This window comes from Limulus polyphemus, unplaced genomic scaffold, assembly GCF_000517525.1.
Source record: "Limulus polyphemus unplaced genomic scaffold, Limulus_polyphemus-2.1.2 Scaffold586, whole genome shotgun sequence".
NCBI classification, from domain to species: domain Eukaryota; kingdom Metazoa; phylum Arthropoda; class Merostomata; order Xiphosura; family Limulidae; genus Limulus; species Limulus polyphemus.
In genome coordinates, this window is record NW_013666196.1 from 12,887 (window position 1) to 30,795 (window position 17,909).

General features: G+C 30.1%; 1 protein-coding gene across 2 annotated transcripts; it reads right to left on the reverse strand.

Moving 5' to 3' along the window:
- Window positions 1-257: 257 nt before the first annotated feature.
- Window positions 258-17,783, reverse strand: LOC106459284 (myosin regulatory light chain 12A-like). 2 transcript variants are annotated; one of them, XM_013918893.2, is made up of 4 exons: window positions 17,445-17,682; window positions 15,051-15,250; window positions 8,974-9,203; window positions 258-640 (listed from the first exon to the last, which is right to left on the reverse strand). In XM_013918893.2, exons 2-4 carry the CDS (start codon window positions 15,235-15,237, stop codon window positions 533-535), a joined length of 525 nt encoding a protein of 174 aa, XP_013774347.1. In that variant the 5' UTR covers window positions 15,238-15,250; window positions 17,445-17,682; the 3' UTR covers window positions 258-532. The 2 variants fall into 2 exon arrangements, with proteins under 2 accessions (XP_013774347.1, XP_013774348.1); XM_013918894.2 differs by having other exon boundaries at window positions 265-640; window positions 17,669-17,783.
- Between the last annotated feature and the right edge of the window lie 126 nt (window positions 17,784-17,909).

Sequence of the window (17,909 nt, forward strand, 5' to 3'; positions counted from 1 at the left end):
AACAACTGCAAACACTAATTTCAATTACTTGGTTACTTTCATGACAATCTGTATAATGAGAATATCAACTATTCAATTATGGAATAATCAAAAATAACAACTGGAAACACTAATTTGAATTAGATGATTAATTTAGTAACAACCAAGTTAACTGTAATTTCAACTGATTGATTCAACTGCCAATCTCTAAAAGACACCACTAAAAATATATTTACTATATGTTAAGTAATTTTCACTAAATAAACTACAAATACATATCAATATCCACCATACTTTTAATTCACAATCAAAATTTTATACTCAATGATTTTACACAGAGTTTATCAAAATTTTACAAATTATACAACAGATTAAAATATTTTATAAAAAGGAATTATATTGCGTAACTAACAATTTAAACAACTGGTTAAATTTCAGTACCATTTAAATCATTTATGAAATTCTTCTCAGTCTTCATAGAAAATTTAGTTAATAAAAATTAGTGTTCTGTCTACCAAAAATAACATAGAAGTATGTTATAATTGGATTGCTTCTACTGATCATCTTTATCCTTGGCACCATGCTTCAATATGCGTGTGAATTCAATGTAGTCAAACATCCCATTCCTATCTATGGGAGCTTCACTATACATTCTATCTACCTGTGAAAACAAATGTTTATCTTTAAGTTTCATTTACACTACATTTAATAAAATAAAAACAGTTGCAGAGCTCAAATAAGAGATATGGAAAAAGTATGATAAAACTAAGGTATATATAAAAAATTTATAACATAATTAGAATTACAAGTATTTTAATAGTTCCTTCTGGATTTTAGGACCACAGGTCTAAGACACCTTTAAAGTCCAGTATAGTTGGTTTAGCTGAAATATATTTGTTGGGTTAACTTCAAAAGAAAAATAAATAAATAAATGACATTTACTTTTCCATACAAGAAATTCTAAAACAATAAAAATTTTTTGAAAATTTTATGGCTGCTAAATAATTATTATATCAATAACAAATCAACAGAAATAAAAAAAATTGCTATTTTTACAGACGTACTTTTATAATCATGATTTAAGTTAGAATCCTTCAGAAGTAGAAACAATGTTTACATTGAAGTATTTTCAAATACGGAGTTATTGTTTCCTGAAGTTGTGGCTTATGGTTAGATGGGTATTGTGATTATTATGTAAATGTTTTATTTACCTTTATTTAATTTTTTCATTTTTAAAAACCTAAGTATTAAAATTATTTTTTGAACTTTTTTCATACGGAGGTAAAGTGCTGCATTATATAATGTTGACTAAAAAAACATATAAACAAGGTTCTCTAACTTGGTAAGAAAAAGTCTAGTTATATCAAGTTATGGTGATTTAATTTCAACCACATCTTCAAAACTACTCCTAGATATATTTATTAAACAAGTTCATCAGAGTAGTTGTTTATATACATGTACCATTGAATCTTAAGAATTTATTTGAAAATTGACCTTACTAACATGAAAAACATGACCAACAGAAATGTAAAATAGAACACTTCAACTTATTCTTTATCTAAAGTTATATAATGTTTGTAAGTACAACCCAACCAGCAGTACTTTTAAGTTTAATTAGTTAAGTTACTATGAATTAGAAACTCGAACATAGTTACTTGTACACCCACAAAATTACATTTCAACAATGACATGCAGGATCACAGGAGACTACACCAAAGTAGTCACAGTGGTATAGTAAAATATTATCCACTTGAAGAGAAACACAAGTCTGTATGACTAATATCAGTAAAACAAAAGAGTATATGGATAAGACACAATGGAATGTAGTTAGGCCTCTTTAGCTCACACAAACAAAGCAAACTTGGATGCTAATACAATCAATAACATTAAAAAACCAAATATTTACTTTTTAAATTGTTTATTGTTAATTTGAGTGTGATAGACATAATTCAGTGGTTTGTTTATACATTGGTTTAAAAAATAAATATATGTATCTAATAAAAAAATAAGAAAATATTATTGCCATGACAATAATTATACTACAAAGCTAATTAAATTCAAAGCAGTATTCATGTAATAAAATAGAGGAAAAGCAGAATTATCAGTCAATTTTTACCCACAGCATAGGGGCTGATAGAATGGCTCCAAATTTTTCAAGTACAAACTTTTACCTCATAGCACTGTCATCGCTTGACTGATTTGATTGATGTATTTGACCTCACCCAAGGTCTCACATTAATTTATTCTAATCCTGCCTAAAATAATTTCAATTTGGAGGTAGGCTAGTAAAGATCATGATAAGTAATAAAATCAAACTTGATATACATGTGTCCCACACTTGGTATTGCTGGTGCACAAAAAATAATATGGCTAATAAAAAGGAAAAAAAGGCCTCATAGCTTAATTTACTCTAATCCTGACTAGAAGAATTTCAAGTAGCATGGCTACTGAGGATTCTCTCTTGTTATATATCTAATTGCTAAAATGCAAGTGGAGAACTTAATTAGAAATAAATAAAAAACCTATAAGCTACATTTTTGTAAATATAGTATGTGAATTTTACCTTTTATACTTTACAGTTAACAATCATACAGTGTAAAATTAGAAGGAGATTATTTCAAAACTGCTACATTATATAAGGAAGCAGCTTGACTGTGTGAGCAATAGTTTGTATTTAAAAAAAATTAAAATCAGTGTATGTATTTACTTCATTGGTATTCATGATGTTTTATGGATTATAAACTACTTCTAGTGGTTAACCATTAACCATATTACATTAACTTCTCAATTTCTTTGATAATTTCAGTGAAGTATTTAAGATTTATATTTAAATGCAAAAAATAGAAATATTGTAGAAACAGTTTATTGTAAGCCAGTGATTTTTATCTTTCAAACTTAGTGATAAAATAAAAAACAACAACATATCTTGCTGTAAGGGTTTATGATCAATATATATTAAAATGAATTTCTTATTAAAAATGTAGAAAATTATCATCCTATTTAGATTACAATTGCATGTATTAAGATGATAAATTGTCTGTGAATTACAAGCAATACATATAATGTCTTCCATTTCAAGTATACCTATGCATATGCAGAGTATCCCTATTCAAGGGATTCCAAAAAAAGAAAATGACACCTTTATCTCTTATCTGAGTGTACAAGACTCAATATGTCCAAAAAACATCTTCCTCAACAAGAATGTGAAGTGGGAAAAGATGTTTTGGTAAACTACTAAACAAAAGTCCAAAGTACAGTAGTTTTATTTAATTTTAAATTTCTTGTAATTCCACTATTGTGCACTCCTTAACATGATTATGTATGAGAGAGGTGTGGCTTTGATGTCTGATAATTTGTGGACACATGTTATTCATATCATAGCAAATTCTGTAATTTACCTTTATTGCATTGTTTTGGTTATCTAATATTTTACACACACATAAATGCTACTTTTGCTTTCTTACTTTTTGTATCTTCTCACTATTGATACTATACTAAACATTAACAATGTATCAGAAGTATTTTACCTTTGATGTCAAACTAATTATCACATTTTCCTAAATAATTTATACATTAAATTGCTTATGGGTTGTTGACTTTGTTGCTAGTAACATGCAAATCATACAAAAATATTTAAGCAATGATACTATCAATGTTATAATTAATGTCATTAATTAGTGGTGTAACATCCTTTATTGTGGATAGACAATAAGTAAATTTTTTGGTCAGTTCTTCACATTGACAATAATTATTTTTTGGAGGCAAAAGATATTATTCAGTGTGATGCAATATGTGGACATCATCAGCAGTGAATGGTACAAAAGAAATGTGGCAAGTTGCAGGTTAGTATTACATTATTAGGGTTAAGATATTGGTTTTCATTGGTCACTTGCTGTTATTTTGAAGGATTATATGGTGACTTACTCATGCTATTGTCACACTTTTCTACAGAAGCAGTGACAGAGAAATTAGTACATTTCTCCATATATACATAAGTAGATGATTTTCCTTTGTTATGTGTTTTAGCCACATTTGCATCTTCGGTCAATTCTTGTTGTAGTACACTACAATAAATAAATGAAGGCTAATAATTACATTAGGTTCCTTGGATTCTAGGAACAAACATCTGATTTTTGTGTGTTTTGTAAGTAATGAATGACATTCCATTTTTCTTTAGTTAGTTTTAATAACATTATTAGTTACATTGCTTAAAATACTTCTTTTTCTTCATATTATTAATTTTACACTTCTGAAAATGTTTTTTTATTGTTACCCAACTACAAGAATTCAGGACTAATTGAAATCTGCTAGGTTGGGTAAACCAAACCTGCCATATATCATTGGTATTATAAGTGAAAACACACTAACTTTCTGAGGTACACTATTGATGATTAAATGCATTATAATCATTACATACAGTATTGGAAATAAATGTGGAATCAGAGGACAAAGTGAATATGTAATGCAAGTTCAGTAAATATGCACAAACATAAGCACAATACATTATGACAGAAAATTTGCAAAGACAAATGAATACATTGTGCAAAACATTAATATTTAGTATGCGAGTCCATTGCTTGACATCATGCTTTGATGCTCCCATGAAGCTTATCTGAGAAGGACTGTGGAATGTTGTTCCAAATATTCTGTAATACTTTCCATAATTCATCCAAGTTGTTTGGTTGCCTTATAACATTCTCAGCATCCATGTAACCCCATACGACCTTGATGTTCATATGAAGATCATGTGAATGTCAAAACATTGTTGTGAATATTCAATCAGTCTCTTTACATTCTAAATAGGTTTTATAACTACATTGGCTGTATGCTTGTGGTCATTCTCCTGTTGAAAGAAGAAATTGCATAATGAGATGCATTCCTGAAATGGTATGGTGGATCAGAACCTTCCTGTATCAGTCAGCTGTCAGGGTACCTTTGATTTTATGTAATTTCCCAACACCCTTGGCTGAGATACAGCCTCACAATTGTACTGATTCACCGCCATGCTTTACTGTAGCTGTTGCACACAGATTGTTATACCATTCTCCAGTCTGCTTTTGAATAACTTAAACTACCATTTATTATTGTCAAATATTTTAAACTTAGACTCACCTGTAAAGAGCACTTCTTTCAAGGTTTAAATATCTCAACGTTACATTTCTGTTACCAATTTCAGTCTTTTTTTTTATTTTTTGCCTCTTCTCAGCAAAGGTGTCTTAACAGCTAAGCATCTACTAAGACCATTTAGGGCTAGTGAATATCTTAATGTTCTTGAAGAAGCATTAACACCTGTACTTGCAGCAAGGTCAGGTCATTCACAAGATCTCTACTAAATCATTGCCTATCATGCAGAGAATTTAAACTGAGAAACTATATATCACTTGTGGGTATTTTGGGTTTTCTTTCCCAACCACTTCTACTGTCAACAGTGCCAGTTTCATGAACCCTCTTCAGGGTCTTGCATATAGCACTGGGTGAAACATGAAGTTGGGCTGTGATCTGTCAGTAGAAGTAGCATTTGTAGCTAAAACTTTGATTTCTATATGCTTTTCATGTGTAATTTCCTTCCCAGGAACCATCATGTTCACCATAAGTTTAAAATTCTAAAATCGTATCACTGCTTATATTTATATAGGCTTTGTGCTGGTTTGGTACTTTTAGATTGGTTGCCTAACATCCAATTATATTGCTCCATAACAACACAACATTGAGCAACATTTCATTTTTACACAAAAGACATTATTTTATCTTGTGTAAGTTGTATTATATACCTACTTTATCCTCTGTTTCCATAATTATTTCCAAAACTGTACATTATATATATATATGTAGGTTTTCCTGTGTGTATGGATTTATGACATGATGTACATCTTGTTAGTTTGTTTTGTAGAATTAGTACTAGGTTTATGTGTTACTTTTTAAGTTCTGATCTAATTAGTCAGCTTACTTTTGACTATACGCTATCAATAAATATGTTGTTAATGTTACTAGTGGTTTATTATTACAGCTAGTTAAACTGATAAATGTGCAGTAAACAGTTTAAGTTTTGAGATGCTCAGCTCAAGCAACTATTTGGCTGTCTGCAGTCTAACTAATGAATTTGGTTGAGAAGAAACACTCTAGGTCCTTGTGGTTACATATCAGTAAAGTCCTGTTTTTTTCCCTTTGTTCTGAAACATACAGGTGACACACAAAATTAAATCAGCTGAGTGTACCAAATATTCCTCAGTTTATGCTATCTGATTATTCCTATCAGTCATAGAGGACTCTACATAAGACCAATATAAGATTTATAACTATCCTAGATTGGTCAGATGTACAGGAAGAGCCTGTTTACAACTGTTAAATCAATTAGTAATGTTACTTACTAATGTTTCTTCTTGAGCTTGATAACTTAGCCATCTTAGATCTTAGGGAGAGTGAAGGCTAGAGAAGCTCCTCACAAGAATAAGAACATTAGATGTGTTAAAATGCTATAAGGCCCATGAAATTATACTTTCTTTCATATACGGGGAACATGTGTGCAAGTTACTAACTTCTGAAACCGATGTATAAATGTACTAATCTATGATGCTATTGTCAATCCTGAGTAAGTTGGTGAACTTGCACTATGGGAATAAATGTAGCCATTTTGGATAAAAGTTAAAACAATAGTCAAGTCAATTGAGGTGAAAAGAAAATCTGACAGAGAAAAAAAACACATAACATATGCATGCTGAACTTATTAAAATGTATGTACCTTTGTACTTAAAAGTAATAATACAAAAGTAGTGAATGAACAACAATGTTTCAACATTTTCACTGTAATTTCTGATGAAGCTTGGGAGTTAAAAGAAAGAAAAATAAGCAAATACCAACATATTAATATTAAAAAAAAAAGACCTTATCTATTTTTTCTTTTTGTTTTTTCCTCCAAGTTTATTGGGCTTATATAATCTTTATCTGAAGATTGCAAAAAATGGCAAAACAGCATGTTTTCAATTTATTATGTGATACATGTAGTTTAATCAACCTCCTTTAGCCAGTACATGTAATCTACTCAAAGTCCAATTTAATGAATTCAATTCAAATTATATTAGCTTACAAGTAAATGGTATTCACCAGACCCATCTAGAATAAAATAAAACCACTATTAAAATATTTCTGAGGAGTGAGCAAATCTGTAACTGAAATGAACTATTGCCATCTGTGAACAACTTGGAAAAATAAGCCAATATAAATATGTTTTCACTGGATAAATAATAATTATCGTTTCTTAACAAAGCTAATAAAACATGAAACTTGCCACAACACACTGAATGAAATATATTGGTGAGTGTATATTAGTTGGAACCACTTTAATGACAGTTTTCTCTATATAGTACTTTCAGGTTTCCAAACTATACTCGGTCTCCTTCACTCCTAGTTTTATATCTTCTGCTGTAAAGCAGTCTCCATAAATATAGAAATAATGTGGGCACCTACTATAGACTGGAGCAAAAGCTACACATTACATTGTAGGTTTCTGTCTAGATGGTGAACTCCATGATCATGAAACATGGATTGTTTGTTCATTTTGAATTTTGCACAAAGTTACATGAGGTCTATCAACACTAGCCATCCCTAATTTAGCAGTGATTGATTAGAAAGAAGGCAGCTAGTCAACATCACCCACTGCCAACTCTTGAGCTACTCTGTTAGCAAAGAACAGTGGGATTAACTGTTACATTTTAGCAACATCACAGCTGAAAGAACAAGCATGTTTGGTGTGATAGAGATTCGAACCCATGACCCACAGATTGCGAGTAGTGTCCTAATCATCAGGACCATGAAACATGGTTGAACTAATATATGGTTGCAGTGCTTCATCTTAACATGGAGGTTACTTTTTATGGTTGCAGTACTTCGCCTTACCATGGATTATACTTTCTTCTGTCTACACAAAGAATGAATTTTTTTTTGCACCACCTTTTATAGATGAGTTTTATCTTTGGCAGTAAAATGAAACTCTAAGCTAGCTATTATGTGAGAAATTTTCTAAAACCTTCCTGTCTTAGTGAAAGGATGTTTTAAGGGGCTTTCCATTATAATGCTGTCCAATTCAAATTCTTATTTGCCATATATCAGCAGTGCTGTACTGTAAGTATTTACAGCTCTCTGTATTGAGTTCAGAGAGTAAGAGATTCAGCACTAAATTTAGGCGAATCCATCAACCTGAAGGTGGGCTATATTCAAACACTGCTTTTTTCACTTATAAGACCCACATACTGGCATATGTATTTTCATTTTCATGGTATGATTCAAGATGAATCCTAAACACTCCTGAAGAAATCTATGAATTGAGACATGGTCTGATGCCTATTACACCTAACAGTCCTGTATTTTTTTTCCCTTCAATCTATCACCATATACATGCATGTACGTATATGCACACCCCCCTTTTGACTGCCACTGATGATAGAACCTGATGACAAATATCTTTGAATAACTATTCGATTAAACATCGTCTTTCCTAATGATGGTCCTACTAGATGGTTAGGGAAATCCCTGCTTTTATCCATTGTCTTGAAGTCTAACAATGAGATAACTATATCTCTGCACTTATAATACCAGCAATCATCTGACATATAATACAATCAGTTCATTTTGCTTATGGCTATAACACAAACACTAACAAACTGGCCAGTGTGTGTATAATGACAACTACTTGTATCACCAAGAGCACAACAGTACATTAAAACTCAATCTTTAAATGTGTGCAACAAAAATGAAAAGCTTAGCAGGGTATCTACTGGACATACATTATTGCTTTTACAATAAATGTAAATGACTGCTTCAATAGATAATTTTCTTCCTTTGTAATGTCATATGTACTTCCTACCACTTTCCACGTTATACTTTAATTAATCGAGTTGCTGTTAAAATAATCATTGTTTGTTTAGCTATACTTAAGAGGTTCTTTTGTTTATACATAAACTTCATTACTCAAACTGTAAAATAAAAAAAAATACTTGCAGCCTCTTCAGAAAAACGATCCCCCATTGTGGTAAGTAACTCTTTAAGTCTTTCTTCATAAATACAACCAGTATTATCCTCATCAAAGCATGCAAATGCATTTTTTATTACATCTTCAGGGTCTGTACCTTGGAGCCGTTCACCAAACAGAGTTAAAAACATGGTAAAATTTAATGGGCCTGGTGCATCATTCATCATGTTTTCCAGGTATTTGTCATCTGGGTTCTTTCCTATGGTATACAAAATATTGTATAATTCACTGAGTATATACATGAAGCATTAATTATCATACATTTTAAATATATGTTTTCTAATTTATGTATATTTGCACATATATGAAGTGTAAAGTTTCTGATTTTAAATATTTTCACAAGCCCTAGTAACAGTTATAATGTGAGGTCTTACCTTGAAAAATTGAATGTATGTACCTACATGTATTCTTCAGAGTTTAGCAAATGGTTTGAAATTACTTACTTGGAGAACCCTCTCATCATGTCAGCAGACTATATGCTTACATATTTTAAAACTTATCACAATGTTTATTTTATCATGCCTTATTATAGCCCTACTACTTCTACTCTTAAGTTTAAAGTACTGCATTCAAACAAGTAATAAATTTAGTACTATTACTGGAAATTTGTTTTTATAAAGTTCTTTAGAGGGTGTGTTAGACATTCACACATAGGTTAAGCAAAATTATAAAACAATGTATGTGTAATTCAAATAATCCATGAAACTGTGAGGTATAGGGATATGTTCAAGTCTTAAAGTTAATACCTTGAGCTGCTAGTATACCCCCACAACAAGTACATATAATAAAGAACATTTTAACTGCTGGCATTCAAATTACACTTTAGAATGCATGAAAAATGTACTGTAATTTGATATTGGTATGATAGAGTTTAATAATGTTTAATAAGAAAACAGAAAATCCTACCTGCTTACCCTCATTTTTCCTGGCAAAATTACCATAAACAATGAATTCCTTTCTTTTTTGGCTAATGTGCAAAGACAAATAAATGTAATAAGGATGGATGTGAAGAATTTCTATTTTTCTGATTCAAAATAATCACTTCACACTAGAATAATTATAATGTTGTTGTGTACAAAATAATGACTTACTTCATAACCATGATAACCCTGTTCTAACAAGTGAAGTGACAAATGCTGTCAAGTTAATTATCCCTTTTTACAACAATTTCTGTGCTTGATCTAATAAATTTATTTGTGTACATTCTATTCATTACCACTAAACTGATTTCCCAGTATAGTTGTCATCGTATAAAATCATAAATTTAATCCCAAGAACTAAATGTATGTACCTTATGTTAAACTGTACTAGTAATCTTACTAGCAACTGTTGTATATAGTATTTTTCAATTTCATGATGATTAATATCATTTAAACTATATATTGTTCTTCTTACAATACTTAAACATTCTTGTACAATGTTTTATATTAAATTGATCAGCTTTGTTACCATAATAAACCCTCACAAATATAATATTTTAAAAAGACAACTAGTTTTGGCCGTACATTTACATTTGGTTTCAGTAAATAAATATATTTGTCATTGTTGGAAAGAAGATTATTTTTCAAAATATGTTCAAACATTAATAAATAGCTAGCCACTGTTTGACAATCTGCAACATCTATATAATAAGATTCAGTGTCAGTGTATCACACATAACTCCTCCTAAACTGCTGGTTGCACCAACTTTTATGTGGTATCAAATGATTAGTCTCCATCCTGTAAAATGTTTCACCCCAATCCTTTGGGGAACCCAGAGATTTCCCCAAAACCTCTTCTCCTAAACTGCTGGACTCACCAACTTCTAAATGGTGCCAAATGAATCATCTTAGCCTCGAGGTTTGCATAAAGGTAAAATTTTTCACCCAACCCCTTAGGGAACCTAGGTATTTCATGAAAACACTTTTACAGGAATTCCCTGAAAGTAGACCCCAAAACTGGCATTGATTTACATTAGAGCACATAATTAAGTAGGCCTATTGACAACCATTTGTAACTTGGTTAAAAAATTAAACTTGCATTATAGTGGCAATGATCGTTAAACTGAAAAAAGTACAAGTTAGTAGTTCAAGCATTAAATTTGCATTATAGTGGCCCTGTAAATGTGTGCCTATGGCCACAGGTTTGCTAGTGTTTTTTACATTCTAGTCTTGTTAAGCTCAACCAATCAAATACCAATGTATCCATTTGCTAGTTTTTTCATATTATCTAAATCAGAAGTTCACTTCTTGTAGTTGTTATACCTGATGATGCCAGGTTAACCTGGTGAAACACTGTAACCACAAATATTATACTTTGTATGTCTAGCAATAAAAAAAAGTGTTAAGTTTTACATAACAGGGTACTTTCTTTAATTTTTCATTCATGTTTAGGAAAACACAAGATATGACTAATAATATTGCAAGATGTTCAGAGAAAAAATATAATAGAGAAATATCAGAGCTTACAAGATGGATTTCTAAAAATTTTTCAAACATATCCAAAGAAATATTAACTGTCAAACATTTCTGGCAATTAATAGTTTGTTGGTGTTTGAAAAATGTTTAAAATAATTATTCCATCTAGTGAGCTGCTGAAGTATTGACTGAATGGATTCAATGGTAAGTTCTGAAGAATTAAGAGCAAATGACAGATAAGAGAATTTTTTAGCTCCTTTAGAAGTTATTTTCATTCATAAAAATATTTGTGTGTTAACTTTTATCTGATAGATACAGAAATTTTCTTTGAAGAGAAGACATCAGATAAGCTTAGTTAGGTTCAGTGAGTACAACAGATGACATCAAAATATTCTGACAATCCAAATCCTTGTTGTTTCAGAGAAGCTTTAATGTTTTCAAATCCATATTTTCCCACAAAATACAACTACCAGTGGAAAAACACTAAAGATGCCTATAATATAAATGAGGGGTAATTTGAAAATCTTATAAAAAAAAAAAAGAATAAAAACTAGCTGAAAATAGGAAGATTAGACACATAAAAATAATTAAGCCTGTTTATTAATTAATTAGCAAATTCCACTAATCACTTAGCTCTAGCAACCTCCTTGAAAAAAAAATATCATAGATTAGTGAATCCAAAACAAGGCTGATAACTTCTTAAGTATCATTTATGAATCGAAAATAATGTGAAACTTTCATATCAATGTAGTTTAAAACAAAGTTTGTTGTAGGTTAAAATATTCTCAGTTTTTGTGGTGAAATCTCAGGTTCAGGATCAGGAAAGGAAATGGGTTTTAGGAACTAGGTACATGCTTAGAAGGAGCAGTGGGGGTGATAGGTATAAAAAAGCAACTAGAAAAGTTCGGAGGTTCATATTTTATATTCCAGCTTATCGATATCGGTAATTTGAGTTGCTAATTTGTAAGAAACTATAGACTTTGTATTTGGAGATTAGAAACATCTAATTCGATCCAATGCTGCGTTCAACATACCACGTGACACAAAAAGAGATATTTAGGTGTGTTCTTATAATATTTATTTTTAAATTATGAAATTAACTTATGTATAATACTAAAAGTTGAATTATAATCTACAATTTCATACCAAACTTCTTGACATAAATTCATAAAATAGTAGTTCAATAAAATTTTGAATGCAAGTCAAGAAACGTGATGACATGGCCTTTGACCCATGACAATAGGGTTAATAAATATATTCAGTGGTACTAAACTTAACCAATGGGGAAAAAATGAAAACTGAGAACTAGGTACACAGCGTGTATCCCAATTTCCATCACTGTTCAGGATTAAAGAAATCCTATATGAGCTACATTTATGCAATTTTAATTAATCCAATCTCTCTGCGTGCATATCCAGTATGGATTAATAACAAAAACCTAAAACTTCATGAAGATTAAGAGAAAAACAGCAAAATAAAATTCTTCAAATAGCAGTTACATAATTTGTTTACACTTAACAATCAACGTAACATTGCAATTTTATCACACAGACATGCATCTGTGACACTCAGGTTTCATTAGATTATTTAGCTCAGCAAGTTTAAAATAAATAAAAGTCAACTAAACAAATAGGACAGGTGTTTCAAAGTTCACTTCCTAATACAGCCTGGAACAAATACATACGTTATCTTTGCTTACAGTACTTTAATAATCATTTACTTTTCTGATATTACCTTAACTTCATGTAAAATTTTTATTGAGAAAGTTATTCCCAATAGTTCTTTCAAGTCCAAGGCAAAGATTGTATATTCTATGTACCCAGAAGCATATCATGCATATAATGTGTCACTTGTATTTTGTTGAAGGTTCTGGATTTTCATATGCTCCAGACTTTCCTGATCAGTAATGACATGCAACTAATATTTGATAAAGCTAAACAAATTCTATGTCTAATTACCATTTGTGTGGGATGTAAAAGGTATGAAAAGCTTGCAAAACATCAGACCAATAAAAAAAGAAGGAATCGATGAATAAAGAACATCAATTTATGGTTGTAATGACTGAAATAATCATGAATTTCACCTTTACATAACTTTATTCAGGTATATTCATATTACTCATGTAATATTTTTCTAACTTTCCATGCAGTTTCTGCACGTAGCTATGATATTCTCTTCTCATAGCTGTAAACATGAGCTAATTCTTTTACACAGGTAGAGATTACATACTGCAGTTTTCATTCTTAAGTCTATTCAAACAGGCAATACAGAAACCCGTATACCTGGCTCAGCTTAAGACGGCACTTAAGGACACTGATTGAAATATGTAATGCATGGACTTGTGGAATTCTGTACTTCTGGTTTTGTCAGGTATGTGAAAAAGGTATTTCAATAGTTCTGTCACTTGCCTTTGCTCTCTCTAGGTTGTCATCTTTTGTTTTGGAGCCCTCAGTACAAGCAGCCAGACTAGACTAGTCGAGTGTTATCACTCATAACACTATTCATTTACATTAATTTCATGCACAGTTTCATCATCATATTTGGGTAATAACTTTGAAATGTCACTTTTCCTTTCCCGTCTCTAGTCCATTAATTTAGTTAAGATAAGTTCACAAGCAAAACTATTAAATATTAATTTACATAGAAGGTAAGTTTTATAAATTTAAATGCGTAAATTTAGCAGGTTAAGAAGGGATTACATTTAGTTGATGATATCTACACAAGTTCTAGGACTTGCTGTAAAGAGCTCTGGTTTTATTTTTTGTTTTATCAATCTATCAATAATAGGATTTTACTCAGTAGTTTATTCTCTTATCTTTATTTACCTGAATTATTCTAATTTTCACTGTATATATATATATATATATATATATCTGGAAGAAATGTTTGTTCACTTCCTGAATTTTCTCTTATAGAATTAGTGTGACAGTTTCATTTTCCAGTGATCTAGTTTCATATAGAATCCTGTAGTTTACATTAAAATGATGAATTCAATATCCTCACTAATAATTTTCTTCAAGTAAGATAACAAATTAGGTATGTTAATATCACAAGTTTATTAAATAATAAAACAACCATTAACATATAATCTTAAAAATATACTTAATATGACATTTACACCAAAATAAATCAGTTACATGTATTTATATAAAATGAACCATTTAAAACTAACAAACACCTCAAGTTCTTATATAAATCACACAGAATGATACATTACACTTTTGGCCAATCATTAATAAAATATTTATATAGTTGGAAATAACATTTCCTACTACAGAATTGAGGAAAAAAACAAAACAAAGACAACTGTACATTTCATTTATTTACAACCATGGTTTCACCAGTAAAGACATCGTTATGGTAAAATCATGGTCATCAATAAATAAAGTATTTGTGAAACGTATGATAATCTTTTTTTTTTTCCTTTCTCAATTTTGTAATTATGGAGTTTCACCAAGTACCGACAATTTCAAGTTTCAATTACACTTCCTACTAGTTTTTAAAGGACATATGGTTGGTAAAATAAGATACCAAGTTACCTGTTTAACTTTTATTATAAACACAACTTAATGACTAGCATATTTTAAAACTTAATAAAATGTGTTAATACATTTAGAAACACAACACAGAAGTTTTGTAAATACTCTTACCCATTGAAGCTAACATATCATGAAGATCTTCTTTATCTATGAAACCATCTCTGTTTTGGTCAATCATATTGAAAGCTTCCTTAAACTCCTGAATTTGAGCCTGATCAAACATTGCAAAAACATTGGAAGTAGCTCGTTGTGCACGTTTCTTTGGTCCAGCCTTTGATCTGGTTCTACGACTTGCCATTTTGTTATTTTAACTATAGTAAGAAATGTAACTTTAATAAAGTTAATTACTTTGATCCAAGAACAAACAGAAAATTTCATAAACACGATAAAATATAAGAATTTGTTTACATAGAATTAAAATCATTACTTTGAAATACAATGTGTAATAGATCTTATTCTCAGAATATGAAAAAAAAATTAAATTTTAAATCTTCATTTTTTAAAATATCCAAACTTTTAGATTAAAAAGATATTAACTTAAACTCAAGGTTAAAATTTATTACATAAACCCTAACAGTCTGGCACAACAATCAATCAAATTGATCCATGGTTAACACTAATGGAGTTAAGCAACTTAAAGATAAACAGGTCTATTATAATATACAAGGGTGTGAGGATGCTTACATGTCTAAATAACCAAAGTATTTACTTAATTTCCCTTTGTGACTTTAACATTGATATTTTATGCAGTTAACAAGGATCTGATGACGATGAAATAAATAATGATTTTTACTTTCATCAAATGGTAGATTTTTTCAGCAGAATTTAGACTTGTTGTAAACATGCAAAATTACGTAAAAATAGAGATTATAACTGTAAGTTTAACTACAGAAATGATTATCAGTGCCATATTATATTACTAATCATAACATTGTTTTTCCAGAGATGGTTTGTATCTAACTAGTAAAATCCACAGTAAATGGTTAAAATGGAAAAATATATCAGAAGACTTGAAATTGGAAAGATTAGTCTTGACATATTTGTTCCTCTGTTTCAGTCTCAAATTGTTCTATTTAATTTTGTTTTTTGCTAAATGCTACACACATATTGTGTTCATTTAATACTTTTTTTTTAATTTAAAAGCATAAAGTGTGTAATAGTAATCAAACACATACATGTACACAAAACTAGAATTAAATATTTTCATATACAAACACATATTTATATATCAATATTTTTTTAACATAAAAATGAGTCAATACTGTAGAACTTATAGTGCCCACTTCAACAAACTCTGGTAGGATTTCTTAGCTCCAGTGCAGGCAATAAACCAGTAGTGGTATTTTGTCTTCTTCTTTGGACAGATTATTATTCCAAACTTTGTGGATACACATACCTCCAACATCAGATATGACTTAAGTTTTATGCTTCTTCTCTTGTGCTAATTCAAGGATAAACCTACAAAAGTTACAAATTCAGGTTGATCTTTGCAATAATGGGAGATTCAAGGACCCAGTATACAAAAGGACAGGTGTAGTGATTTGTAGTACAGAAATGAAAAAGACAAGACTCACTGTAAAGCTGAAAAAAAAATAAACACAGTGTTGAATAAAACAGAATAATGGCCAATCATTCAGATGGAAAAGGCTATTGCATTGTGACATGTTGAGCTGAAAATAGTTTGTTTTTGAAAATGAAATTCATGTAAACTCACTTGATCACTTAAAACTTTAACAGCAAGAAAAGAAATTAAGAAATCTCCCTAAGTTCATCAAAACTGTATTCACAATGCATATTCTCTCTGTAGCTGACTAATCAAAAAAGAGAATCACAAGACACAGAAGCACCTCTGCTCCTTGCATTAATTGTAGAGCATTAGGTAAATCACAATACAACTATAAAAATGAAATAGTAGTTAGCTTCTGTGACTGGACCCTGGTATAGAGAGTAATGCTTGGGGAAGTACTTAACACATAAGCTTAACCAAATTTTGTATTTCCAATTCCAGATTGTTCCAAATCAGAACTTGAAAAAAAATCCAATATCTTAGACATATGAAAAATACACTAATGCCTATACTATAGCAAAGAAGAGTATGGTATTGATATAAAATACTTGCAAAATATAGCCTGTGTTTAGTTTATAAACAATGTTTAATATAACATTGATTCTTTACTCCTAACCTAGCTACATACGGTTTTATGTATACATTTGTCTCACTGATTCAAAACAAAGGTAGTCAACAGTATACATATGCTTTATCAATGGCGTAGGGACTATAAAGTATAACTATAAGTATAATTTATATTATAATGGAGAAAGAACGCTTTAATTTTAGTTTAAATATAATAATATATCACAGTCAATTTATATTTTCTAAGCTTACAAAATAAAACGGCAAAACTTCAGTACTACCAGTACTAGTGATATCAATTAACAATATGAGTGAGGTGATTTTAACTACTAGTAGTATTACTATTAGTATTAATGTCGACGTTAGCCTACCCTTTTTTTTCACTTTCACTTTTCAGTATTTGTATTTCCTATGTCAATTTATTCTCCTGGCCTACACTGCTGAAATTCACGAACGTTGGCACTTAATAGTAGTCTTTTTATAAGTTTACTGAGTGGTTCTTACTTTTCTACACTGTTCGGTGTTAGAAGCTTATTTAAAACCTGTATAAAATACAAATAACACTTAGTTTCTAGATGTTATAACAAAACCTCACCTTGTACAACTTCCAGGAACAAATACCAACTCGTAACGATAATGACACATAATATTGTAGCCGAGAGATGTCGCTTTAATTATATCGTTTTCCTAAATGATAATACTGTAATAAATAAAAAGATATAGCATTTCAATCTAATTTTGTCTTCTACGTCTCCCTAATAAAAAAAAAGTACAAAAATATTAGCTGAACACTTAATTTTGCTAAAATGAGTAGACAGATCTTGGTGTCTGTTTAT